The sequence below is a fragment of the Amphiprion ocellaris genome, chromosome 24 (genome assembly GCF_022539595.1).
Source record: "Amphiprion ocellaris isolate individual 3 ecotype Okinawa chromosome 24, ASM2253959v1, whole genome shotgun sequence".
Classification (NCBI taxonomy): domain Eukaryota; kingdom Metazoa; phylum Chordata; class Actinopteri; family Pomacentridae; genus Amphiprion; species Amphiprion ocellaris.
The window spans coordinates 12902707-12930252 of record NC_072789.1 but is presented as its reverse complement, the minus strand read 5'-3'; the positions used below and the strand labels follow the sequence as shown (position 1 = coordinate 12930252).

Here is a 27546-nt window from a genome sequence, read left to right as displayed (position 1 = left end):
CAGCCCCAATCACAAACTCTTGGATCTGGAAGTTCTAGTTATGTGAAGGTACAATGGAAAATCATTTTCATAATTTAAATATGATAAAACAGATACATTATATGGAAGTAAAGTAGGCACACTGGAAAAAAATAACAGAAGTTCCTGTTTTTGTAAATAACTTACATGTTAAATATTAAATAACCGAATGAAAGGCACCACACATCTCAAATCTGTGTTTTATACATGATTTCCTTTTTGCAATGTTTGACCATAAAAACACACAATTTAAGTTTATTAAAGTTATCAAAATGAATAGTTATTTATATTAAGGTGGGGGAAAAAAAACACACTGTTTCAAATTAATCTGCCATTATTTTAAAAAAAAGAGAATATTGTAGATTTTTTTAAATTTCTATTTCTAAACTGTTTCACAGATGGTCTTTATTACATAACAGATAACTAGTAACATCAGAGAAAATTAGCATTAATTTACATCAACCCCAAAAAACAGGCCAAAATTGCAAATAATGTCCAGAATGTGTTTTTATAAAAATTATTTCCCTTTTTGTTATTGCTTTTTTTTTTGCAATGTTGGACCATAAAATTATACAATTAAAAAGTTTTAAATAGTTATTACAATTAAAATCAACACTGTTTTACAGAAATCTGCCATTATTTTAATGAAAATTGGTGAATAATATGGACTTTCCAATTTCTAAACTGCTGTTACAGATGTTTGCTTCTTGTTAAAGGTAGTAACTTGTAAAATCACAGACAATAAGCAGAAATTTACATGTTAACTGTAACATGCCCAAACTGTAAATAATGTCCACTTCAAAAATATATGCTTTTATACATGACAAGTCATTGCTTTATAACGTCCCACCATAAAATTCCAATATTTTGCTTCACAATATTTCACTGTTTTTAAAATTTTTTCTTTTAGACAAATTTGGTGCTTGATTTTCAACCTTCCCTTATGTGTTTTTTGTTATTTTTTCTTCCAGTTTACCCCATTATCACACCCTTAAGAATCATAAATTAGTATCAAGGCTTTTGTATTAGGTGTAAAAGATTAGAGTCTCCTACAGGTCCTATTCAAATCTCTGATATCCAGTGTTTGCCGTTGCCAATAACTAAACAACTCTCTAAGGTCTTTACAAAAAAATATATTGTTGGTGTCTATGAGTGTGGAAGGGATTTTAAGAGACTTCCAAATGATGTGAAATAAATCACTCCACTAAAGCTGTCAAAACTCCTATATAGAACAACTTTCTTACGCAACCAACGCACTTCCAAGTGTGGCCTTCAGCAGGGTCATCGAATAAATCATTCCACTGCAAGGAAAGTCATCTACAAGTGGATTTCAAAGCACAGCCTGAGAGCAGACAGACCATTTCAAGCAAGAATAAGATTCCAAGAACCCAAATTTCATTCGTATCTGCAGGTAGTTCTTGCAACTGCTGATGTCAAAGTGCATGCGTCTGTCTCAACAAAGGAAAAAGTGTTGGCTGTCATGACTGTCAACCACCACAATGGCCTCCTTTGTTGCTTTCTTTGGTTACAATATTTTCCATTAAACCTTATTTTTTCATTATACCTGGTAGCATGTTGTTCCCTGTGAGCAAACTTTCCAGACATTAGAGCAAAACTACAGTTGAATGGTTGAGGATCTGTGGTGAAAATGTCATACTTTGGGTTGACTTTCTCAATTTGTCGTCACTGATCAGCCATGAATTCTGCACCAATAACGAGTTCTTGAAGTAGCTGACTTTTCAACAGGGATACATGAGTAAATATACCAAAGAATGTTTTAAAAAGAAGGACTATGGGGTGATACGACGGCCTCGTTAAGAAAAAAGTCAATATTTTAATCAGTTTGAAATGAATTCTTTCACTTTCATGCCGTTTTTCTGCTGCTTGCAGAGAGCTGACCTTTCCTTTTAGTCTCCGTTCCTTAATGAACTCAAAGGAATTTTGAGTGGTCAAGCATTTTAGCAAGTCAATGTCAGAGATTAGTAAAGAAGGTATTTCTGCTAAAATCAGGCAATACTAACCTCTAATGCCATGGGTTTACTTAATTTATCACAGACCGATATGACATCTATTGATATTTATTTCTTGAATAAAGCAATTTTCACTCCGCCAAGGATCGCAGCGGAGTTATGTGAAAATCAACATTGGTTTCTCTGTCTGTCTGCAACATTGCTCAAAAACAGACTCGCATCAAGGGAAAATAAATCTGTAGAGAAAAATCATTCTTGTACTGACATGTCAGAGTTGGATTGCTAATAAGATGCCAACACATAGTGGCTGGTTCATGTAAATACAGTAAAAAAGCTAAGTATATAACAGACAAAGCTAAATTCAGGGCTTCAAAGTGTATTTTAATGGAAATCCTCATTCCAGTCCATCACTAATAATAGCAAAATGTCATGATGGTGGTGTCCAAATGTCAACTGAAGACCAGTGGACAGAGGTTAACGCAGGCAAAAAGAACCAGCTAGAAGCAAAATAATTAAACTTTTATGGAGGTATAAAGGCTGCTTCAGACTCCTTCGATCTAAAGGCGGAATATCCAATTTGGAAGTAGGCAATTTATCCTTTCAGATACCCCAAAATGAGGCTAAAGAATCCTGAAATCTGCTCGACAAGAGAGCGGCACTTTGTCAAGCAAGCCCACACATGATGCCGTTATCATGACACGGAGAAGATGCATTAGCATGTCAGCCAAACTGGCCGGGAATATTTAGAGGACAAGGAAGCGGAGCTCGGAAAAATGTACTTGTGATGAAAGTGAAGATCAAACTGAAGCACAAGCTGCAGGCGTGACTCCCCACTGACAGCAAAGATGCAAAGGATGTGAAAGGACAAGAAGTGGACGGAGAGAAGACTCAGCAACAGAGTGGGAGCAATTTAAAAGAGAGAGATAAAGACTGGGGTGAAACAGAAGTGGACAGAGGAGGTATTCTCAGTTATGTCCTTGTCTATTTGCTTCTTCTCAGTGATTTTGTCTCAAGTGAAAATAAAAAGAGAAAAATGAAAAGTTAAAGCTTCCGTTTGCAATTACAAATCATGAGGTATATGAGGAAAGAAGTGAGGGTGGAAAAGAAAACAGAAAAGGCAATATCTGAGTTTAATTAGACTCTTATGCCTGTAGAGGAGACATGAAACTACACTGTGCCAAGTTTGTGAAGGTGCTGAGTGTATATGAATATTTCAGAGTAGATGTGGTGCAACAGTACAGCTCTGCACAGCACAACAGTGGGGAATGAACCTGGAACCAACAAGGATCTCTCTGTTAGCTAAAAAAAGAACTAATGAAAAACAAAACTCTGCATGGCAGTGACATTATGCAGGAGCTAAGTGAAAGCCCCTCCTTATTAGCAGGTCTGCTTTTACAATCCACAGGGTGTTTCGACTCTCCAGGCCCTTTGATGAGAGTCTGTTACCATCTAGGACCATGGGAAAAACAGGTTTTAAATTATGTTGAATGTTGCGGAAATTCAATTTAATGTTACTATAAAGCCCCTAACATTATAGTGACATCTATATTTTAGATGGAATTTGACTAAATTTGATCTAAATAAGGATTTATTTTTCCAACACATGGCTTCTCTACAACAAAATGGACACAACCAAATCTGCATTATATTGGAAATGATAATGGCCAGATGGAAACCAGAAATTACAAGTCAGAGTTTCCACCATTTGGACTGCACAGTGCTGCACATCTGTCATGATGAGTTTATGGGGTTAGCTGTGCTGTTTGTTGCCCTCCAACGTTGACTGAGAGGCTCGGTGAAGTTAGCAGATATTATGGGGTCATAGTGGGAGTTTTGGGTGAAAATGGTGCATGTACACTACCGTTCAAAAGTTTGGGGTCACCCAGGCAGTTTCATGTTTCCATGAAAACTCACACTTTTATTCATATGCTAACATAACTGCACAAGGGTTTTCTGATCATCAATTAGCCTTTTGAACGAGATGATGATGGAAATGTTCCTCTGTACCCCTATGTAGATATTCCATTAAAAATCCACTGTTTTGCAGCTAGAATAGTCATTTAACACATTAACAATGTCTAGATTATATTTCTGATTCATTTAATGTTATCTTGATTGAAAAAAAAAATTGCTTTTCTTTCAAAAATAAGGACATTTCTAAGTGACTCCAAACTTGTGAATAGTAGTGTATGTGATGAAAAATATAAACAGATCATGTGATATTTTCTCAAATTCTATTCATTGTTTTTATCATGAGGGAAAAAGTGTTTGTTTTTCCAACACACAGCATGTCTATGACAAAAAAGAGGTCATTACACAACCAAGTAAACTGGAAACGATATCTGGGCTAATAAACCAGGACTGTCTTACTACTGTCTACTGGAGCTCAATACGGCATCATTCTGAGACTGTTGTCTCAAGTGGTGACATTTGGTACATTTGTATCATGCTGTTTGAAGTGATTTCTTTGGTTACAAACGGTGGAGTTGTGGACATTCAGATCTGGCTTGTTGTTATCTTTCTGTCGTCATTTAAACAAAGTAGTGTCTGGTCACACTATCTGGGGTGTAGACAAACTCAGTTTGTCACCAGCTTTTTGGGGTTAAATTTAACCCTTTTCTAGCCATAACAATAGAAACTAGAGAAGCACTCAGAGAATGCAGTACTCCACCAAGGCTGCTCATTCCCCCACATGGCATTGTCAGAAATGCAGCATTTTTTAAATTAATTATTGATGATCAGAAATCATGGCAACATAGAATGTGGCCATTTAACATAGATAAGTCCTGATAGGTCCGCAGCAGTTGATTTGTTGTAGGATCGCAATCATGTGATCGTCAACAGGCAGCTGCCATAATGTTCACTTGTCATAGTTAGTGACGCTGTGCCACTATCTCGCAATGATATAGAAATCTTTAACAAATCCGTGGATCTAGACTATAAGCCGCATCACTGCCAAAATCTAATCAACTGGTCCTTGTGTCATTTCTGACCTTCCCTGAAAATATCATTGAAGTCTGTTAGTCTGTTTTTGAGTAATGTTGTGAACAGACAGACAAACCAATGCTGATCGTCACATAACTCACGTGTTCACTGTATATATTATACAACACACTGTATGTGGTGTGCATATATCCAAAAGTAATGAGCAGCAACGTGGTGCCAAACTCGTACTTCTGCACTGACAATATGCACCAGGGCTTATATCATTTCTGCCAAGAGGATGAGGAGCCTAAACTGTAAAGTTAACAAGGTGGATTTAATCAGCTGCATTATAAAAGAGCTATCGCTGTCTCAAATATCCGCACTTGGTTTTAAAGCACATTATCAGTCAGTGAGTCATCAGCCATCATTTTCAGTGAATTCTCTGTCATATATGGTGTTGAAATTGTAAAACTGGTGCCATTATCACAAGAGTCTCTGTGAAATAAAGTGGGAAAGGTGCGACAGATGCTTCACGCGCATTACTGCAGCACATTCAGCTCTAATGCTGACATGTTTGTCGCCATATGTCAGTCCGTGTGGTTTGCCCTTTAATGGGGACATTGTGTTGTTTAAAACAATTACAACAATAAAGGACATTTACTTGATAATAATACTGCAGTGAAGCCCAATTTGCTTTTTGTGGCTGTCACAAACACCAGATTATATGTGGAGGGACTGCAAAAATAACACATTTCTCCAATTCAAATGCGGTTGCTGATTATTCCAGCATCGTTTTTAACCATGTGGGCAGATAGATGATTAGAATTTAAAAATAAAAATGGTCACATAAATAGCTTTGAAGCCCTGTGAGGCGGAAAGGGAGACTGGTTTCATCTCTGCCGCTGCACTCGGATGATTCATGCGAATTTAGACACATGCAGCCGTTTGTGTTTATGCGGCGCATCAGTGGATCATTCTCAAATAGCATCTGTCACCTTTTCAGAGGGTGGACATCTCATTTTGAAGCGGGATCCATATAACATATGAAGCAATGCATGTGTGTGTGTGTGTCTTTCTGCCTTTGTGGGTTGCTCTCAAATTAAAGTAAGTTAATTTAGCGGTCTATTGAGTAGTCCATTCTATTTCCCATCACATCCCAAGGTGACAGCATGATACTCCATAATACACTTTCATGTTGTTTTGAAGAGAGAGCAGGAAAGAGCGGGTAAAGGAGATGGCTCCGCTGTTTGCTTTGTCCTCTCCTCATACACTATAGTGCTTTCTCTGACACAACCTGCTATTACAGCCCCTCTAATCAGATTTGTTGGGCTAAGCCAAATGCAGGGCTCCTATCTTGACTACCTTAACGCAGCGAGAGGGGTAAGCCATCGGAACCCTCTTTGGACAGGCAGCTGAAATAACAGTGATCACTCCTGACAGCAGCGCTTGAGTGGAGACTGCACTCACATTTGGCACGGCGCTCAAATGTCATTTCACCTTCGCCGCGCACTAAAAGGTGACGGGCTTCATCCTTCTTGCCGTGCGGACAGGTTTGGCTGGAGGCGAGGACTCGGAGGATGTGCAGCAATACCAACATGTGTCGCAGACCCCAAAATGAGCAGATATGTTAATGACACACAATAAATGCCAAAACTGCCGAGGTTGACGTTCAGATGTGAGGTGTGTAATTACATATTATTTGAGGGCAAACTGCTGTGTTGATGGGATAATGCGGCTGAACCATAAGCAATAATACGTCCAATAACAGGGCAAGTGCCATTTGTAAAATTACACGAGCTGGTCTGCCATTTGTGAATGCTAGAATGGTTTCAGAAGGACGGAAAATATCAAAACGAAAAGGTGAGAGACATGAGCCGAGTATGGAAGCGATGCAGCAAGATTTTATGCAGCAAGAAAAAAAAAGCTGACAGAACTGTAACAAAAGGTAATTCAGTCTGAATGTAGATGCATTAGAAACATAAAACACATTTGCATTTGAATGGAACTAAGCTGAAAGTGAGTGCACTCATGAAGTCCATTACAATTATCTGCTGAAGTACTGAAACCATACCGTAAAGGTCACATTTAAACACAGGGACTAAGGAAGAATTTTTCTATATGGCCACACCCTGTAACCAACTATCCCAATGCCAAAAGTTTCCCAATATGTATGTACACATCCATATAACACCAGAAGGCTGCACTATGAAGCCTGATTAGTGTGAACATCTGGTGGAACAACCTCATACTACAGATGATCTACAATACATTTTCTGACGTGGATGTAGAAAATGAAAGTTTTTGGTCGTCTTTTGAAGATTGTGGAGCCTCGGTACACACCACCGTCTTAACACTAGTTTGGATGCAAAGATTCCTTTTTTTTTTTTTTAAATGCTTCGCAGACCAATTTAGCATATCATAGCAGCAAATAATGGATTGTTTTTCATAGCTTTAACGTAATTGAACTGTGTACTGTCTGAGAAGATAAAATCAGATCGAAAGGGGAACAAAAAACCTGTTCATGTTAAAGCATATATGTGGCTTTCGGAAATTTATTTCGCAAGCTGGGGAATTATTACATGCTACAAAACTAATATGAAGACAGATAAGCTGCTACAGGAGCCATTCCTCATCCTTCTTCCTACATCTGGACATCTGTAGGAACTGAAAGAAGTGGGGCTTCATGAACGGCAGGATAAAGTGAAAAGCCGCCCGTGATCCTCACATCAAAATATCACTGAACCTTCACAGGATGTTGTGGAGCGCAGGGGGTTGAGCCGATTTTGAAATTCCTTCATCTCTCAAAGAACTGGAGGCTTTTTTTCTTTGAAGAGATGATCCAATCTCCAGCTCCACACAGCTGAGGCGGACTGAAACTGATTTTACTCCTTTATCTCTTCATATATAGTTGGCGTTCTAGGTGTTACATTGTCTCCTACTCCCTGCTCACCATCAGGACTAGAAAGTTTTACTGGCAAATAAAAAGTAACACTTCATTTTGGCACCATAAAAATCTCTGCCGAACCGTTCCAAAGTTAAATAAGTCAAGTCATGCATTCATTTTTCTGCAGCTGACCAGAAATATCTTTGTCTCATATCGTGTTTGGCTTTTTGGACACTTTGATGCATATTTCTCTGTTTAACCTCCATCCAACAAAAAAGAACACTGAACATCTTTTCGTATTATTGCTTGTAAGTGATTGATACAGCAGAGGAAGGAGACAATGAGATAAGGGGAGCAGTATCAATCATCATTTGCGGAAGGTCATTGCTGTGGACACAGAAACCATTCGGTCCCTTCTCTTGAGTTTTAAATTTAGCGTCCCGTCAGCTTTAGTCTGGACATTATGGTAAAAGAGCCATCTATGATGAATCAGGGACGTTAATTAACCTGACCTTCAGTAGGATGATGGTTCTCATACAGTAATCTTGGGCTGCACATTCTGCAACAGTCACATTGTATAATAATATTGATTATGACCACTTAATTAGTTTGACCTAGTGGGGTATCCTATTAATGTTCCGCCTGGAAATCCGGTTAAGACCAATGCAAGAAAGACGTCTTGCATGTAATGAAAACAACAGTAACCCCTTGCTCCTAATGACTATCTCCGTGTTCTTATCTACCATCTGCTGCACTGACAAGGTGTTGCCTCTCTGCGATGGTTAATTATGTTCTGTACACTGGCAGAAATGCATTAGTGGAAGCGTTGTTCTCTGGCTCTTGCAGTGAACTCCACCTTTAATGTCGTTAAACTGATTAAACCAGTATTTAAAAGTTACTAAAAGTTGAGCATAGCTTTTCCCCTCCCCCTGCAATTATGCACCTCTAACTTCATCGACCATTAAATAATTTCAGCCCTTTGTTGCCTAGCAGCAAGAAAAGAGACTAATTACAGTAAAGGCGTCTATTCATTCTCTGTTCTCAAGTGACATGCTTTTACAATGATTTCAGTCTCAGTACCACAACTGGACAACATAGCCGACACAACTACAATGATAAAATGTTTTTAAAGGGTTAATTTGAATGTAACCACTTAAGCCTATTTACCACGGTGCAGAGGTAATAATCTTAATGTAATCTTAAAATTTTAACAACTTTCAACAAATAGAAATAACCTGTACAGTTGCTGAATCTGTCCTTGTTTTAGTTCGACGGCTAGTTCCGACATTTGATGAAAGTTTTGCGATGCGACGGACCTCCGTTCATCGGAACCAGCATGCAATGTGGTGCGTTTCACAGACAATGAATGGGATGTGTGAAACTGACGGATCCTGTGGAAACGTACCATTAGTGATATGTAATTGTGATCTATAAAAGTATAGAGAAAGTAGAGGAGAGGAGCCCAGTGCATCACTGGAATACTCCGGTAATCTAAACCTATAGCAGCATAACTAAAAGGACAGCTCAGGTGATCCCAAGCAGGTCTAACTATAAACTTTATGAAAGAAGAAAGTTTTAAGCAGAGAGGGTGTCTGCCTCCTGAACCCAAACTGGGAGATGATTCTACAACAGAGGAGCTGACAACTGAAGGCTCTGCCTCCCATTCTGCTTCTGGAAACTCTGGGAACCACAAGTAAACCTGCAGTCTGAGAGCGAAGGGCTCTGTTAGGATGATATCACAGAATAAGGTCTTCAAGTTACGACGGAGCTTAGTCATTAAGAGTTTTATACGCTACTGTTCAAAAGTTTGGGGTCACTTAGAAATGTCCTTGTTTTTGAAAAAAAAAGCATGTTTTTTCAATGAAGATAACATTAAATCAATCAGAAATACAGTGTGGACATTGGTAATGTGGTAAATGACTATTCTAGCTGGAAACAGTTGATTTTTAATGGAATATCTCCATAGGGGTACAGAGGAACATTTCCAGCAACCATCACTCCTGTGTTCTAATGCTACATTGTGTTAGCTAATGGTGTTGAAAGGATAATTGGTGATTAGAAAACCCTTGTGCAATTATGTTAGCACATGAATAAAAGTGTAAGTTGTCATGGAAAACATGAAACTGTCTGGGTGACCCCAAAACTTTTGAATGGTAGTGTGTGTTAGAAGCAGGATTTTAAATTCTCTTCTGGATTTTACAGGGAGCAAATGAAGAGATGCCAATACAGGAGAAATATGATCTCTTGCTGGTTCCTGTCAGAACTGTGGCTGCTGCATTTTGTATCAGCTGGAGGCTCCTTTTTGTCCATACCGACACCAGAATATTCACAAGCCATGTTCGCGTCACAAAAACTCAACTCTGTAGCCGTTCATTTTTTCAGATTTTTTTCCCAGTGCTGCAGCAGTCTCAGCTCAGTCCTAATGGCAAGTTGTCAAAAAAAAAGAAAAAGAAAAAAAACATTGAAAACATCACATGCTCTGAAATCACAATATGTTGCTGATTCAGACGACGAGGCAGTAACCCGATCATGGATCTGAATATAGATATTTCATCTTGGCTGGATGCTTCCCTTTTGATAGTCTTATGCATATTCATTAGCCGTGATATCCACCAGAAGGTTATTATCCATAAATGTCACTCTGTAATTAATTAATCCTGTCTGCTGGTTGCTCTCCCTGCCTCATTAATGAGCCAAGTCTAGCTGATTGTATTCATATTCATGTGTCCAAATATACAGCTCTATTTCGGATTCAGATGCCAGAATATTTCACTTCATTAGCAGCAGGAATCGCCGGAGGGCCATTTGACAGGCAGGATCTGCGTTCTGAGTTTCCTGTCAGCGGCGTGCACAGGATCCCGTTTGTCTGTTTGGGTTGTTACAGTAATGAGGTAACACATGGCTGTGGACTCAAAAGTGAGGGAATGTCTTGGTCGATGAGGCAAAGTTTACTCACATTCAAATGAGAATCACCTTCGACGGGTAATGTGGTCCAAGGAGACAATTATGGGGGTAATTTTGTGCTGTTTAGCAAATTGATTTTTAAAGCTACCCCAGAGGCACATCTATTACTGTTGGTTTGAGTTTTAATAAAAATCCAATATGAATTTGCACAAAGCCGAGAGGAGTAACTCTGGCACATTAGGCTAATAGAGAAGAATACCGCAGCTCACGAATGGCTTGCAAATAGTTTGACATTTACCCCGCCATGCACTCAATTATTGGCAGGGAATTTTATCCTTAGGCTCTGCTCAGTTATGCATGGTGCTTGCTGCAAATGGTAATAATCTATACTGGCTTTAAGGGACACAGTAACACATGCTCTGCTGATATGTGGCCAAAGTGTGTGCTTAGCAGGATGGCTTAGCTCTGCAGGAGATAGCATCATAATTGGAAACTCACATGTCAATTCCCCCAACATCGTCTCGCCGTCAAGTGTTCGCGAGCAAAACACTAAACCCGTACTCGTGCCGTCACTTCTGATGGGAAGATCAACAAAAAGTATAAAACATAAATGTAAATTGACAGGCTTGAGCAGAGAGCTTCTTTTGTGTGCCCCAAGGCCTGCGATTTAAATCGCCCACACTTGGGTCTGTTACATTAAACTTACAATCCCTCAGCAGTTTGTGAAAGCCATCGAGTTAACTGGTAATGTTGGAATGTGATGGGAAAGCTTCGAAACTGATATTAGAGACAGGGAGATTCAATAAAAAGAGAGAATTTTTTTTAAAATGAAGAATAAAAGCTGACGAATAGAAAATTGAAGGAGCTGCACAACTGAACATGTAACTCACAAGCTGTAACATACAAAGTCCATACAGAACACAATGCTCTTTGAGCTGAATGCTAACACCAACATGCTAAGCTGCAAGTCTCCCATGTTTGTGCCTCAGGTTTAAGCATGCTAACATTTAACAATTAGCACTACAGTTTGTCCTTTTAGATGATGGAAGTGACACACAAATACCAAAAGCCTTAACAGGAGATGAAGTTTATGAAATAGCTGCTGCATCATACAGGGGGCAGTGGTGGCACAATGGTTAAGTTTGCACAATGGACTACAGAAGTTCAAACCCCAATGCGGCCACTGTCGGGCCCTTGAGCAAGGCCCTTAACCCTTCCTGCTCCAGGGGTCTTGTACTATGGCTGACCCTGCGCTCCCACCCCGATTGGGATGTACGAAAAACAAAATTTCACAGTACTGTAAAAATGTATTCGTGACAAATAAAGGCTTAGTTTAGACAACAGCAGGATTTAGAGGGTGAGCACTTTTAACTCAACACAACACGATGGAAACTTCAATAATTCGTTACAATTAGAAATTATCCTCAACATTGAGCATCTAAAGAAAGGTAAATGACAGGTCAACCATTGCCCATATATTTACAGTTTATCAGCTTCGGTAAAAGCCTTGAGCTCAGCTAAGCTGAATACTATTAGACTGTAAATGTTTACTAAATTCTAAATATTTGCAGGATATGTGTGGCCGTGGCATTTTTATATGTACGGATGCATTACAAAACTTGACCTGGTCGTTAATCAGTAAAAAAAACTACCAAAATATGGCAACTGGCAGTTTAATATCAATGAAAACAAGCTATGTTGTACCATAAGCTACTGTAGTTTCATAAATTATTATTGCACATGGACAGAATTTCAATACTGTAATCATAAATACAGGGGGTCCTCGACTTATGTCGGAGTTCTGTCCCTATGGCCCGACCTAAGTCGATTTTCACCGTAAGTTGGAACTCTGGCAAAAAAGTAAACAAAGCAGTTACGTGCATCACGATATCGATCAGTTCTTCAGAAAACTCATGAATACCAATGACTTTATGCATGCATGAGTCATTTTACAAGAAGATAGCAGAATATGTTGCTCTGTTTTTACAACTTGATCTACTTGATCATGCTTGGGAGCCATAATGAAGGGCAAAAAGTTAGTGAATGTTACACAATCCAAGGTGGCGTACAACCGGCGAATGTAAATAAAGCCGTCTCATAGCGCAGCGTGACTACGTATTCATATACTCTGCTCCCCAACTTGTTCCACATAACCAGTTACAACATAACGACAAAATGCCATAGGTCAAGGACGTCATAAACCAAGAACCCCTTGTACACTCTGGTTGTGGTTTATTATAGATGGACTTTTTCACTAAAATTAACTACAGCATCTTTTCTCTTTAACCACTTTAAACAGTGGCCACCCAAAAGGTGAACTGTACCACTATTAGCTAATGCACGTCAGACAATCCATGAGCTTAAATTAAGAAACCAAGGTATATCAGCATGAGATTTTCTTAAAAATCACACTGACATAATGTTCAACTGGCCTATATACAAGAAAAACTGAAAAGAACTCCTGTTCACAATAATTAAACGTGCTCAGAAATTACTTATCTGCATGGGAAATGACGAAAAACAAAATTAAAAAAAACCCAGCGAGATTTAACATGTATTATTCAGTGACAACTTGTACGGTGAAAAGTTTTCGATGAACCTAAATAAAAAAAGTTGGACACACCACTGCAACTAATCAAACCTAGTTCAGAGTACAACATTTTTTAATCACTGTTGGGCCACATATAAAAAACATTTAAAAATGGAATTTAATTTTGCAACCTTAAACTACTTCCACCCTGACGTCCATTTCCAGCCCTGGTTGTTGCAGATTACATTAAACGCAAATTACAGCTGAGACTGATGGGAATGCCATTTTGCTGGTCATAAACCAAAATACTGGGCAAATTAAACATTTGACAAGATGATGCCAGTAATTACCGACTGAGGCAATTACAAGGCATCATGGAGGGAACCTGAATACCCTGAATGTCTGTAAGAAATGTCACGGCAAGCCAATCAATCCGGCTGTCATGACATTCACTCAAAACCACAAATGTCACGCTGATGGTGGCAGCACATGAAAAATCCGGAAAAAGTCATTCATCTTCTGGGCAGCATGGATATCTATAGCAACACTGACTGACTCACTGTGTCATCCCCAAAAATACAAAGCTCACCCCAGAGAGCTTTGAATTAACGAATGCAATGCATAGAGTTAAATAAACAGACAGCAAAGGTTCTATTAGTTCTAATTGCGATGCATTTCCCAAAGATTATTAAGGTCTGAGTCGACTAATTAGCTGTGAAATATGTGGCAAGACACCTCTCCCACCCTACAAAGGATGCCAGCTGTTACATGATGTAAGTCATACAGTGACACAGTGTGCGGAGTCATACCTCGTGTCCCTGAATGCAGCATGTTGGTGGTTAACAGAGATGAAAAGTTGACTCATGTCTGGTTCTTTCTCCGGCAAGGCTTTTCCTGGAAGAAAATATGAAATACGTTAAAAATATCTTTCCTTTTATCAAATTTGAGCACACGGGATTATCTCAGAAAGACTGTCGGCAAGCTTTAAATCAAGGCAGTTTTTCTTTTTCGAGGTACATGGTTCTCAGCAGAGAGCGACGTGCGCCAGCTCATTAATCCTAAAAGCAATGAATTACGGTGATTAGCTAACGTTAGCTGTCTTTAATCAAGCTTTTGTGGTTAATTCACTTTCAAATAACTCTGGAAGGACTTTAGAGGAATTTAGAGCCGAGTAAACCTTACTGACTTTCAGATTTAGAAAGTTTGATGCCAAGTTTCTGTTATATCAGTTTATAGTGAGGACAAACTGAACTGGCTGCAGTTGTGCCGTTAGTGTTTCATTAGCTGGAGAGCTACAAGGCCAAAGGTAAAACTAATATCTACAAGACAAACTGACCTGATATAACCAAACATCTGTTCTTTGAAGTCCCTTTGGGACAGTATTTGAAAAGAAATGCTGTTTCTTAAAGTTGAAGTGTCTCCTGTTGACACACAAAGTTGTTGGGATGGAGCCTTGTGCACAGAAAGACATAAAATTGCACCTTACATTGCACTTTTGGAAAACAATGGACATTACACTGTATTTTTGATAGAATTCTGTGACATGAATACAGTGTGCAAAAGTGAGTTCGATATCACAAATGTCAAATTATTCAGAATTGTATAAATAATTGTATCAACTGAACAGTAGTGTGTGTGTATACATACACAACCGTTCAAAAGTTGAGGTCATTTAGAAATGTCCTTATTTTTGAAAGAAAAGCTCCACCCCCGCCGCATTAATTTAGTCACGTTGCAAGGCTAAATGCTGATTAGAAAACCCTTGTTCAGTTATGTTAGCACATGAATAAAAGTGTGAGTTTTCATGGAAAACATGAAATTCTCTGGGTGACCCCAAACTTTGAAACGTTAGTGTATTTACAATGCTTAAGAAATTTATTAGAGCAACATTAAACATTGCTGATTACCAAAATATCTTTGTGTGTTTCTGTAATGGTCAATCCACCACTATGCAAAGCAAATCTCTGGGAACAGCTAGAATCTATTTGGAACTCAATAACAAAAGTGTTAGACCCAACTGCTGGAGTCAGCTGGTTTGTAACAAAAACAATCAGATGTGATTGTTTTGTAAACAAGTTTATTGCTCAGTGACAGAAGTAACACAAAAGTGGTCAAACAAAGGAAAACAGGGCTGGTGGGTGTTGTTAAAACCAAGAACCAAATAAAGCCAAACAAAGGTTAAAGTTCTTAAACTAGCTAAACAAAAACACTAAATACAATACAAATAAGTGTCAAGTGCACATAATGAACTAAATAAAACTGGTGCCTCAAAACACACATTTGTAACAAGTCACAACATGTAAATCACCACCCCCCAGTGGCTATAGGACACACACAGGACACACACAGGACATGAGTAGCTTCTCACCAGACTAGCCAACTGCTAACAGGAGCCACAGTCTTCACCAAAACTGATAACTCCCACAGTCTGTGGTAACTCCTCACCAAAGTAGCAGCCGCTAACAGAAGCTCTAATTTCTGAGTAGCCACCCCTCAGTGGCTATGCAACCCACAGAACACACACAAAACAAAATAAAACTTAAGAGGCACCATGTTAAATTCCAGCCGCCCTGACAGTTTGATTGAGGAATTATACTCTCCAGGTGTGATGGTAGCTGCAGCTGGTTGGATGAAGGTGGAGGGAACTGGGTGGTGGCCCAATCAGACGGGTCGGGAGGCGGGGAGAACAAAGGCTGGAGTGCAAGTCTTCAGCTCCAGACTCGTTAGCTGAGATGAATGACAGCTGGGGTTCTGGAGAGGCTCTCAAACCAGCCATGGCTGGGCCTACACAGTCCATCTCCCTATGCAAAGGTCCAAAAATCCTTCACAGAAGCAATACAGCACACAGTCACCAGTGGCCATAAAAGAGACTGTGGAAAAGTACATGCAAGCTGGTATCAGGGCCAAAGGAGGTTATATAAAGAGTTAAGATTTTTGGTTAATGTATGTGAATAATTTAGTTGTTCCTAGAAGAGCCTGGAATCTTTCTGCATGGAGTTTGCATGTTCTCCCTGTGCATGTGTGGGTTTTCTCCAGGTCCTCTGGCTTCCTCCCACAGTCCAAAAACATGCTGAGGTTAATTGGTAATTCTAATTTGTCCGTAGGCGTGAATGTGAGTGTTTGTTTGTCTGTATATGTAGCCCATTAGCCATTACCTTCTTTTTAGCTAGTGAGCTACAAAGTCAAAGGTAAAACCAACATCCAGGTGTCACATTATAAACTGACCTGAACAATATTCCCAAGAAAACTCACTTCCTGTTCATACAGGAAGTAGTTAGGCTGGACGCTCTTGCATAAAAAGTAGACCCTACCCACAAAAAGATGAAAATTGCACTTTACATTGAAATTTTGAACATTATATCCCTGATGGTAGAATGCCGTGACATGAATACAGTGTGCAGATGTGAGTGAAATATCACTTTTATGTCAAATTATTCAAAATTGTATCAATAATTGCATCGCCTCTGAGTTGAACAGTAGAGCGGTGCTCGCAGCTCACTTTATAACCATGTTTATGAAATCAGGTTAATTGGAAATCATAGGTGAGCTCAATTTGAGTTCTACTTTGAGGCCTGTAGTTCCTTCTGTATTTGCTTTTGCTAATTCAGGAGAGGAAATACTCTACTTATCAACTTAAATAATTCAGACGTGTTACCGTCTGGAATAATTTGACATTTCAATGATTTGTAATATTACAAAGGGGTGTCATTTCTTTTGCATTCTGTAAATATATTTGCTGTTATCACAGACTAAATAGTCCCCCAAAACACTAACACTGTTCAACAGTGCAGCTATTATGCTTTTCTGGATCAATTTCATGCTCGGTGCTGTTGTTCCATTATTCTCATTATTCCCATTGCCAAATGTAGATAAAAGCCATATCACTATATTTCCAGCGCAGCTGTTTCTGCAAAGCAATTACAACATTTCATTGTAAAATAATACACAGAGCATCACTAATTGATGACATGTAATTGTGTAAGATTATCCGAGGGTGAATATTTTCTTTAAACTCCTAGCGGCAGGCGTTTTTTTTTTTTTTTTTTTTTTTTAAAGCAATGCACACTTTATTTGAACTTGAGAAAAGAGAAGAATCCTAAAACTGGGGGTTAAATATTCTCAAAAGATTTAAGAACTATGCAAGAGCGTAATCAGGTGTTGCTTTTAACATCAAAAATAATACGCTAAATGATTTAAATACATAAATGAGTCATTTCCTGGCAAAAAAAAAAAAAAAAAAAAAAAAAAAATCCATCCAAGCAAAGGAATTCATTCCAAGTGAAAGTCCTCTATAGTGTGAGCACTGTCGTCTGGCTTTAAAGATTCTTCTAGCTGCTCAGATGTATTTGCACAGACTCAATTACGTTTCCTGTAGCTCTGGGCTTTATAATCAAAGTGACCTGAATCAGTGACCAGCATACGTGAATTCTTCAAGATTTCCGTCCTAATGTCTTTTATCAGTGTCTATGCTGAACATCAAAAGGCCTTTTCTCACCTGAGCTGAACACCTCTCATGTGTTTCTCTTTTTAAGGCACTGCATCACTTTGAAAGAGTTACAACCTGAAGTAATTTAGGCCTATTCCCTTGGAAAATCCTCCCCGTGTGTCCTTGAACAGGGAGCCCGCGGTGCGAGCAGCCATAAAGCTCTCATTTGTCATCGGGATTGTGTCTCGGTTCCCTCCAGAGCCGGCTTGTTGGGACAAAGGAAGAGACAACACGAGGGCAGTTCTATCGCTTGATGTTTAGTTGCTTTTAATAAGAAAAATAGAGGTTGCGGCTGCTTCTTTTTCAGTCCTCTGCAATTTATGTTCCCACTTCTGCTCCCCTGTTGTCGCAGCGCAGTGTTTCCAATATGAGCCAATTTGAAGAGCTCCAGCGGGTGCCATGACCTCATCTGGAATTTATAAAGAATAAATCAGCAAGTTCTTGAAGATGTTAAAAAATTCACCGCCCAGTCGCTCGTCTTTGCGCCACTTAATAAGGTTATATTGAGTTTGACAGACGTGAATGCAGGGAAGTCATGTTATGGGATATTCAGCTGTAAATGAATGATGATGTGGGCACGTAATGGCTTTCATAGAAATGCTAAGTGATGCTTCTTTGCCCGACTCGCTGATAGAAATATGGAAGTGTGCTGGAACCTGCTGCAGAAGTCGGTGCATTGAAACGCTTCCAAGTTTGCTCACCTTTTCAACTCTTCTTGCAAATGTCGAGGCACTTGTTCTGCTATCTGCATCCATCTGCTTTAAATATTTGCATCCATCCCTCATCCCACTGCTTTACCTCACCAGCCAGTGTTTAAATATATGAGGTGCCAAAACAATATCCATCTCCGAGTAATAACCTGTAAAGTATATATCTTGATGGTATTTTGCTGCTCCCTACCACCAGTTAATGTGCAAAGCTTTTATGCTCACTCTTCTAAACACTTATGGATGGATTTTCTGCTCAGAATATAAAGTGGCACAGGAGGCAAATGGTTTCCTTGGAATTGCAATAATAAAAGATGGAGGGTGCCTTTATCGTGGCAGGATGATGAGGAAGGTTTTACACTCAGAACAGGGGCAGCTTCTCTTCACACTACTCTGTGGAGATTTGGACGATTAGCACACTAAGTTAGCATCTCTCATTAGCATGGTGGTATTAGTGCCTTTTCTCAAAATAAAAGGCATTTTAGTCATGAAACTCTTTACTGATCAAGGTGTGCAGTAGCTACAGTTCATACAGCAGAAAAGTTTTATTTCTGTTGATATCAATTATTACTGATCATTTTTAATGACCGACACTACCGTTCAAAAGTTTGGGGTCACCCAGACTATTTAATGTTTTCCATGAAAACTCACTTTTATTCCAAATAAAACGAACCAAATAGAGAACCAAAAAAAAAACAAACAAAGTCTCACAGAGTTCTTAACCTAATTAAACTCCTTAGGCAAACCTAAACACAGTAGCAACACCCACAACAAACAACAGAAACTAATACAAGTGAGTGTCAAGGGCACATATTTGACTTAATAAAACTGGTGCCTCAAAACACAACAAGACCTACCACACAAATCACCACCCCGCTGTGACTACAGGACACACAGAATGCACAAGTAGCTTCTCACCAGATTATTCAGCTGCTAACAGGAGCCACAGTCTTCACCAAGACCGGTAACTCCTCACTGAAACAGTAGCTGCCAACAGAAGCTCTAATTTCCAACAAACTGGTCACATTAAATCCCAGCTGCCCTGACTGAGAGTTTGGTTGTGGATTGATACTCCAGGTGTGAATGATAGCTGTGGCTGGCTGGTTTGGAAATGGGCGGTGGCCCAATCAGACGGGTCGGGAGGCGGGGAGAACAAAGGCTGGAGTGCAGGTCTTCAGCTCCAGGCTCGTTAGCCGAGATGACTGGCAGCTGGGGTTCTGGAGAGGCTCTCAAACCAGCCACGTCTGGGCCTACACAGGCCATATCCCTATACAGAGGCCAAAAAATAAATCAAAAATCCACCACAGAAGCAATACAGCACACAATCACCAGTGGCCATAACAAACACAAAAGCCAGTCCTGCTTAAGATAAGATAGATAAGATAGTCCTTTATTAGTAGTATATTGTCACAGCCTGATGAAGGGGATATGAGACAAATCCTCAGGACACGTGATGCTTCCTCTAGTAGCTTCAGTCTGAATTTATTTATAATCAATAAACACATGTACAAACAGATATTTTTCTGACATAAATATATGTTCTATTTGTCAATACTAGCAACAATCACATGATGGTCACACTATTTCCCACCTGCACCATCGTCACACTTCCTCACTGATTCATTGCTCATTACAGATAAAGTCATCATAACAGGTGAGGTAAATATTCATTGCTTTCCTCTTCTGTCCCCGACTGGTTTAGCCATCCCAAGCCTGGTTCTGCTGGGAAAGGAAAACCTAGTTTGGTGGGTTTTTCTCTATAATTTTGCAAGATCTTAACCATATGACGTGAGGTGCCCTGAGAAGACTGGTGTAAAATGCAATATAAATAAAAATGCTGATTTTAAGCTAATTAATAAGCTCCAAGGAATGGTGCAGTGTGGCAAAACATAGAGAGAAGAAGGAAAGTCCTATCCAGCATACACTACTGTTCAAAAGTCACTTACAAATGCCCTTATTTTTGAAAGAAAAGCAGTTTTTATTCAATGAAGATAACATGAAATGAATCAGAAATACAGTCCAGACATTGTTAATGTGATAAATGACTATATTAGCTGGAAATCTTGAATGGAATATCTCCATAGGGGTACAGAGGAACATTTCCAGCAACCATCACTCCTGTGTTCTAATGCTACATTATGTTAGCTAATGGTGTTGAAAGGCTAATTGATGATTAGAAAACCCTTGTGCAGTTATGTTAGCACATGAATGAAAGTGTGAGTTTCCATGGAAAACATTAAATTATCTGGGTGACCCCAAACTTTTGGACAGATGAGAAACAAATACTTTAAAAATCGAATTTTCTGTTGTTTAATTACATTTTTTTTTAAGCTCCTCCAGAGAGAAACTCCACCCAACTGAGATCCTATGAAGACTGTGTGCTCAGTGAGTGATGTAACACTCCACTGTGGTGAAACATTACATCACTGCAAGGCAGCGTCAGAAGTTCAACAAAGATTAACAAGAGAAAAGTGCAACTCTGTTTTCTGCCACTGCGGCTGTATTGTATGATCACTCTGGAATGAATATTAGTCAGTCCGCATGGAGTTTACTCACACATCCCTGCCTCCTCTCATCTCCTCTCCTGTCAAACCAGCAGAGAGCCGGACCTCTACTGGGAGAGCCTGGAATAAAGCAGATTAAGGAAGAGGAGGGCTGTACCTGCCAAAAAGCTCTCTGCTGGAAGAGTCTGGTGAAGCTCCATGTCTTCACATGTTGGCAAAGTTTCAGAAATTAGCCTGTATGTGTGTGCAGGCATGTGTGAGGAGTGCATGCATACTTGTGAGGGCTGAGAGAGAGAAAAACTTCAACAATGGTGGCGAGATTTTTTCCCAAACTTTCTCTCATAGTTGGGATTAAGGTGCTGTCAACGCAGAGTGTCATGGGAGTCTCTGCAAACGGAGAGATTAGAGGAGAAATATCACCTGAAGGCTTACTGCGCTATCTTTCCTCGTGGCGTGTGGCTTCCCGGCTGCGTTCAGTCGACTAAAACACATTGTGTGTGGTCCGTCGCTCCTGTTGTTTGTCTAAGTAATCACCTGTAGCGGACTGCCGGGCGTCTTTTCTTTTCTCTCCGATTGTTCCACTCATTCCCAGCCTCCGCCTCCGTCACCCCCCAGAGCGACCAATATCTCCCCTCTCTGCATCTCCTCATCCAAATGAGACGCAGTGTTTGATGTGCAAGGCTTCCTTTGAGCCCCTGTGGGAGATGAAGTTGAAGTTTGTTCCCCTTGTTAACAGAGGCCCTTGCAGCCAGGATCCAACAGGCAGCCCGCCGCTTCACTCCCTTCTGAGAAACGTTATCTGCCGACTTCAAATGAGCGCTGAAGAGGGGGCAGCTATGTTAAGGAACACCGTGGCTCCTATGCTATTCAGAATTGTTCTAATTCCTCCTTTGAGTGAAGCTTCTCGTCTTTTTATTATCATTAAAGCACTGCGCTGTTTCAAGGAAGGGAGGCTAGATTTAGATGCAACACAGTTACCGTTTATAGCGAGTAATGGAGGTTTAGCGGTGACCTTGATGAAAATAGCACTCTGTCCTCTGGAAAAACGAGCTCCGTCGACTTCAAAAAAAAATTAAAAGCTATTAAAGCTGTATCTTTGTGCAGTAGTCTGCTTTTATCTCACAACTGTACCAGACTAAAGCAGAGCCCATTACAATGCAGAGGATTATAATGAAATGTTCACCCAGTATCAGTATCTCATGTCTGTATCTTTATTCCCCTCGATGGTGGTCACTGTTACATTACCTCATAGTGGAGCTCAGGAAACTCTGACCGAGTTTAATGTTTCCACTGCTGATTTCGTAATCACTCATTCAGTAATTTTTGCAGGCTCAATCTTGATTTCATGGACTTACCAGCTTATTTTCACACTGCAATATCTGACACAATAATCAAAGTTTTTCAACTCAAATAAATCTTGGTTGACGACTGAATCGATGAATAGACATATATGTGAACTTAAACAACAAAAATGTTCATCAGTATTTAGCACATCTTGGACTTTTTGTCACTTAAGTTTTCTTAGGTAATCTTGTTGTATATTATCCCAAGCTTCCATCAGCACTTCCCAGAGTTCTTTACTATCCAGATGATCCCATAGATCTTTGATAATATTCAGGTCTGGACTTTGTGGAGGACAGTCCATCACTGTCACAGCTGTTTCGCCCTAAATATGATGTAAATGCAGCGTGATTGGGATCATTGTCATGCTCAAAAATAAACCTGTCAACTGTTTGTACTTTAAGAATTCAGGGTTACATGATTATATTTGGACAATATCTCCAACACCACAGGAAAAAATGCAGCTCCAAACCATAACTCTCTAGCTCTGAAAGCTACAAGCAGCATTTCTTGTACTTTTTTCTTTTTCTCACATGCTGTCGATGATAGCACTTGAACATGTCAAACTTGAGTCATCCCTGGAAGATCCTGTCTTCTCCTTCCGATAAACTGTTTCCAGCGTGTACAGAACAACTCTGAAGGACGAAAGCTCAAGAGGAAACACGGATGCTTCCTGTTGATAAATAAGTTTTCTTTTCAAGTGTGTGTGTGTGTGTGTGTGTGTGTGTGTGTGTGTTTGGAAAGAGAATGAGGGGCCAGAGGAAGGACCCCAGCACTCGGTTGTACGTCGACCAAATCAATGTCAATATGTAAATGCTAATATGTAAACATTGTTTCCTGATTCAAAATTGTGTAATCTTTGGTATTTTGAATGTTGATAGAGACTCGGTCTTATATGTAAGTAAGAATGCTCACCACTAATGAATGGATTGGCACCTAACTTGGAATCATACCAAAAAGTAGCTCAAATAGGGGCAGTTTTGACATGTCAATGAAATTTAGTGTCATACGGTAGAATATGAGTGCAGTAAATGTCACGCTGTTCTTCCAAAAGTGTTCAAGACGTGTGAAGTGCAGAGAGCAGAGCCACTTTAGTCAGTAGATAATGTTTTTTCACATTATTCTTCTTGTATATTCCAAGAAATAAATGGACACAATAAACCTTTTACATAACACTGAATATACCTAAAAAGATAATATATTTCACATGTTGGGAGATATTACTATGAACGTAGTGTTCACTTCTTGTCATAGTTACAGTGACGCCGTGCCGCTATCTCAATGATACAGAAATCTTTAACAAATCTGTGGATCCAGACTATAAGCTGCCAAAATCTAATGAGGTGGTCCTTGTGTCATTTCTGACCTTTTCTGAAAATTTCATGTAAATTCATTCATCCGTTTTTGAGCAGTGTTGCTAACAGACAAACCAACACCGATCGTCTCATAACTCCGCAGCTCGCTTTGGCAATGTAATGAACATCAGATGTATCGAAGGAGATGTAAAACTATCCGTTGAGACTGTAAACCCATCAGGAAAATGTTTTCTGAGGTAACAAATCAGGTGACAAGTAGGGCCATTTTCTCATAAACTTCTATGCAATCTGACAACCAGAGGAGTCGCCCTCTGCTGGCTGTTAGAAAGAATGCACTGCTATGTGACTTTCATTTCCCTTTTTAGACCCAGAGGCTACGGTCAAACATTTGCAACTTTTAGAACATACAAGACGACGAGCCAGTAAAAACACAATCATGAAATCATGAATGACAACGTCTCACTCTCTTCTACCAGGACATGTTTATTTACAGCGGCAAATGATAGGAGTCACAAGTGTTCCACAGGTACGTACAGAGAGACATCAATAGTTCCCACCTCCTGCACAAAGCACACTCAGCAGGGACAGTCCAGGGGACACGGGGCGCATGGGGACGAAGAGGACATATACTGTACACTGAGCTCAAACACACCTGTTATACCCCCGACGGAAAGAAAAGGGACAGAGGCACGGTGGAGGAGACGGCGGGGGGAAAGGAGGATCGGAAAGGAGAGGAAAGGGCTGGTGGTGGAGGGTGGGATGTGGGGGTTTTTAGACTCATATTCAAATACAAAAGAACATGTACAAATCGTATAGCCTCCAGGCACTGTGCTCCCGTATTTACAGTGATCGTAACAGGCGGCGGCACCAACTCCATGGCAGGACCATCCGTTTGAGATATGCGGGTACAAGGGAGCTCGCTGTGAGGAAACAAAGCCAGCGCTACGACGTCTGAGATAAAAACCAGTGGAGTCTGAGAGGCAGGGAACAGTGGTGGGCGGGTGGAGTGCTGCAGCCGGGGGAATTAATCACTGTCGAGAAGTACATAATCAGGTTTTACCTATCAGAGCGCACCCCGAAACTCAGCGCGAGAGCTCTGGCCGACTCCCACCGCCCTCGCAGAGAAACACTCGTGCACTCCCAGCACTTAGACATTCATTCTTGGCATGTGGTCATCATCACTTTTGCAGAGCCGCATGATGGAGCTTTAATATAAATACAAATAAATTATAACAAAATAAAATCCCGGAAGGGCGACGTGTTGGGTGTTTCTTTCTACTTCATGTGACTTGTAAGCGGGAGACTGAAAAATAGAAATGGGCACAGACACTCGCACAGACTGACTCACAGTACGTGCAGATACATTCAACAGACATACATGCAACCTGATTCATGTAGACAAGTGTATTCACCCACCCATGCATGTATGTATGCGCACACACACACACACACACACACACACACACACACTCTGTGATGATGCATTACATGCCATTAAAACCAGATTTCTGCAGCCCATCACTTCACTTCCTACTCAACCTGACATCTAGTTGTACTGTTTTCTGTCCAGTGGCGTTGACTACAATCCACGATCCTAAGACTACGTTTCCCAGAATTCACAGCACCACAATAAAATTCAATCTCTTGACACATTCTGTGGCGGAATAAAGCAGCTAAGTCGCGATCAAAAATCCATTTGACGGTCTACGCTGCTGCGTCGGCGTTGGGCCACAAGAGGGGAAGGAGAGAAAAAAAAATAGAAGAGAGAAGGCACATTAATGCCGTAATTACTGCCTCCATTGAAATGCCGTGAAATAGCCTTTGGGCATGGATTTTCTTAAGGGAAAGCAAATGACTGGGAAAAACAATATTACACCATCACTGAACTTTGGACCAAAACACAACGGAAGGAGAAGAAGAAGAAGGGAAAAAAAAACAGCTTTTCATCTGAGGAGTGTTCACACAGAAAGAAAAAAAAAGAAAAAAAAGCCAAGCCTTTTGCATTTTGAAAAAAGACACATCCTTTAGGGTATATTTACATAAAAGCTTTGTAAAATACTCTTTTTTTTTCACCTATGTACAACACATGACAACATCAGAGAATAGCGATCGGACCAAGAAAAAATTGGAAAAAAAATGAATCTGAGGCAGATCTGAGACCAGAATGAAGAAAGAAAACAGTGTTTGTCATTAAAAAAACATACATGAAACAGGTGTTGATTTACTTCTCTCGAGCGTACCGTTACTTCTTTGTTCCCATGCCTTGAGTGGTACCCATCACTGCTTCTACATATAGCAAAGATCACCATTCAGGGCATTTCTGGGAACACCTTCCAGCATGTAATCATCATTTTTTTCATTACTCTTTGTACACAAGAGCATAAATTGGCTTGCAGTGCACTTAACCTCTGGCTGCAGTGTGCTGTATACTGTATGCAGACTGGAACGTGATGAATAAAACATACTTTTCCACACACGTTGTTAGAGAATGAGATAGTCGAAGAGTGTCAATAATATAAAAAGGCTTTGCTAACAATGACATCAATGCACATGTATGGTATTATACGGTTAGACTGCGACACATTCTCTTTTTTTTTTTTGTTCTTTGTGATTTTTGAATTTTTTCAAGCTTTTTTTCCCCCCTACAACATAAATTACACAAAAAGAAATCCAAATTCTTCACCCTCGAAATTTTTTTTCCTGAAGCGATAAAGCCTTTTTAGGAGTTGTTTGCCTTTTTTTTTGGTGCTGAAGCCAGAACTTGATGAGCTAGACACCTACCTTGGCTATTAAAGGCATAAAAAGGTTTGTCAGTGAGGGTCGGCCCAAGGAAATAAAACAGCATCAGTGGTGTGAGCAGCTATAGTCCTCCACTTGTGATTGTTTAGCGTGAAAGGGGCTCGAGACACCATTTAACTGCATGAAAACCTCAGGTGGGGTGAAGCGAACCAAAAAAAACCAAAACAAAAAACAGCATAATCAGAGAACGGACACAACAGAAGGTGACAGAAATAATAATATACAATCATTGATCAACAAGAGCCTTCCACTGATGCCATGTTTTGTAGGAACATGATATATTAACCACTCAGGGTGTCGAAAAGGTTGACCCTCTCTTCCTGTCTATTTTTTCTAGTATTTCTATGTACACATGCCTTTCACTGGGGCATTGTTATAAACAGATATGGTATTCATCTCCACTATTTTCCAGTGTTGTAGTTTGTCTGGGTTTTGGTCTCATGATCCGAATGTTCTTTTGGTGGCGAAGGAGGGGGACCGACCCTTTTTACGCTTTGCTGTCGTCGGGTTTTGTGTGGAGGCTGTTGTCACTGTGCACCTTGATTTCAATCGTATCCGGCTTGAGAGACTCTTTTCCATTTTCTTCCTTCAGCGGTAGCTTCCTGCGGAGAAAAGCAATACGGAAAATGAGAGAGTTCACAGAAATGGACATGACGTTGGCAGTATGGACATTTCGCAGCGGGGTAATTACAGGAACTTATATACGATTAACACGGACAAGCACACATTCAAGAGTGGTGTATTTTTATGAAGAACAACTGTGAGGTAAAGTAGAACTGAATTAGCGCCGCAACAGAGCGTGGGCTTAATGGTTTTCTCTACAAAATCTGTACTTTCCTGCTTTAAAGCCCACCAGTAATCATCTTCTCGACCTTTGGGTGCCTGAATGAGTTGCCTCCATTGGGACTAATAAAGCTGAATTAATTGAAGGGAAAAGGCAGCAGGGATATTAAATATAACAGCCACTACAAGGCTGCACAAAGGGTTATAAAAAGGCAAATTACTCATATTCTTGTCTCCCTTTGGTTTGGATGAATGGAGGACTGATCAGAGTGGTGCTGTGTTGGTTTGCAGTACATATAGGAGATGTCTGATGAGAATGGAGATGAGGCAAAGCATGAATAGTCACATGCAAACGTAACGTCGGAGGCCTGGAATTTCT

At 40.0% G+C, this 27546-nt stretch overlaps 1 protein-coding gene and 1 long non-coding RNA gene across 5 annotated transcripts in view; both read right to left on the bottom strand.

Moving 5' to 3' along the window:
- Window positions 1-19604, bottom strand: part of LOC118469986 (uncharacterized) — a 66886-nt gene extending 47282 nt beyond the window's left edge. Inside the window, exons 1-2 of the long non-coding RNA XR_008600878.1 lie at window positions 19343-19604; window positions 14041-14125 (exon numbers count right to left, since the gene is read on the bottom strand). This is a non-coding gene — a long non-coding RNA (uncharacterized LOC118469986). The remainder of the gene's footprint in view (window positions 1-14040; window positions 14126-19342) is intronic.
- A 4440-nt stretch (window positions 19605-24044) lies between these two features.
- The window catches only part of LOC111565647 (neural cell adhesion molecule 2), a 329641-nt gene continuing 326139 nt past the window's right edge, over window positions 24045-27546 (bottom strand). For all 4 annotated transcript variants that reach the window (XM_055008080.1, XM_055008081.1, XM_055008078.1 and 1 more), the window contains one exon: window positions 24045-26986. In XM_055008080.1, the coding sequence (XP_054864055.1) occupies window positions 26930-26986 (57 nt within the window). In that variant the 3' untranslated portion in view covers window positions 24045-26929. The remainder of the gene's footprint in view (window positions 26987-27546) is intronic.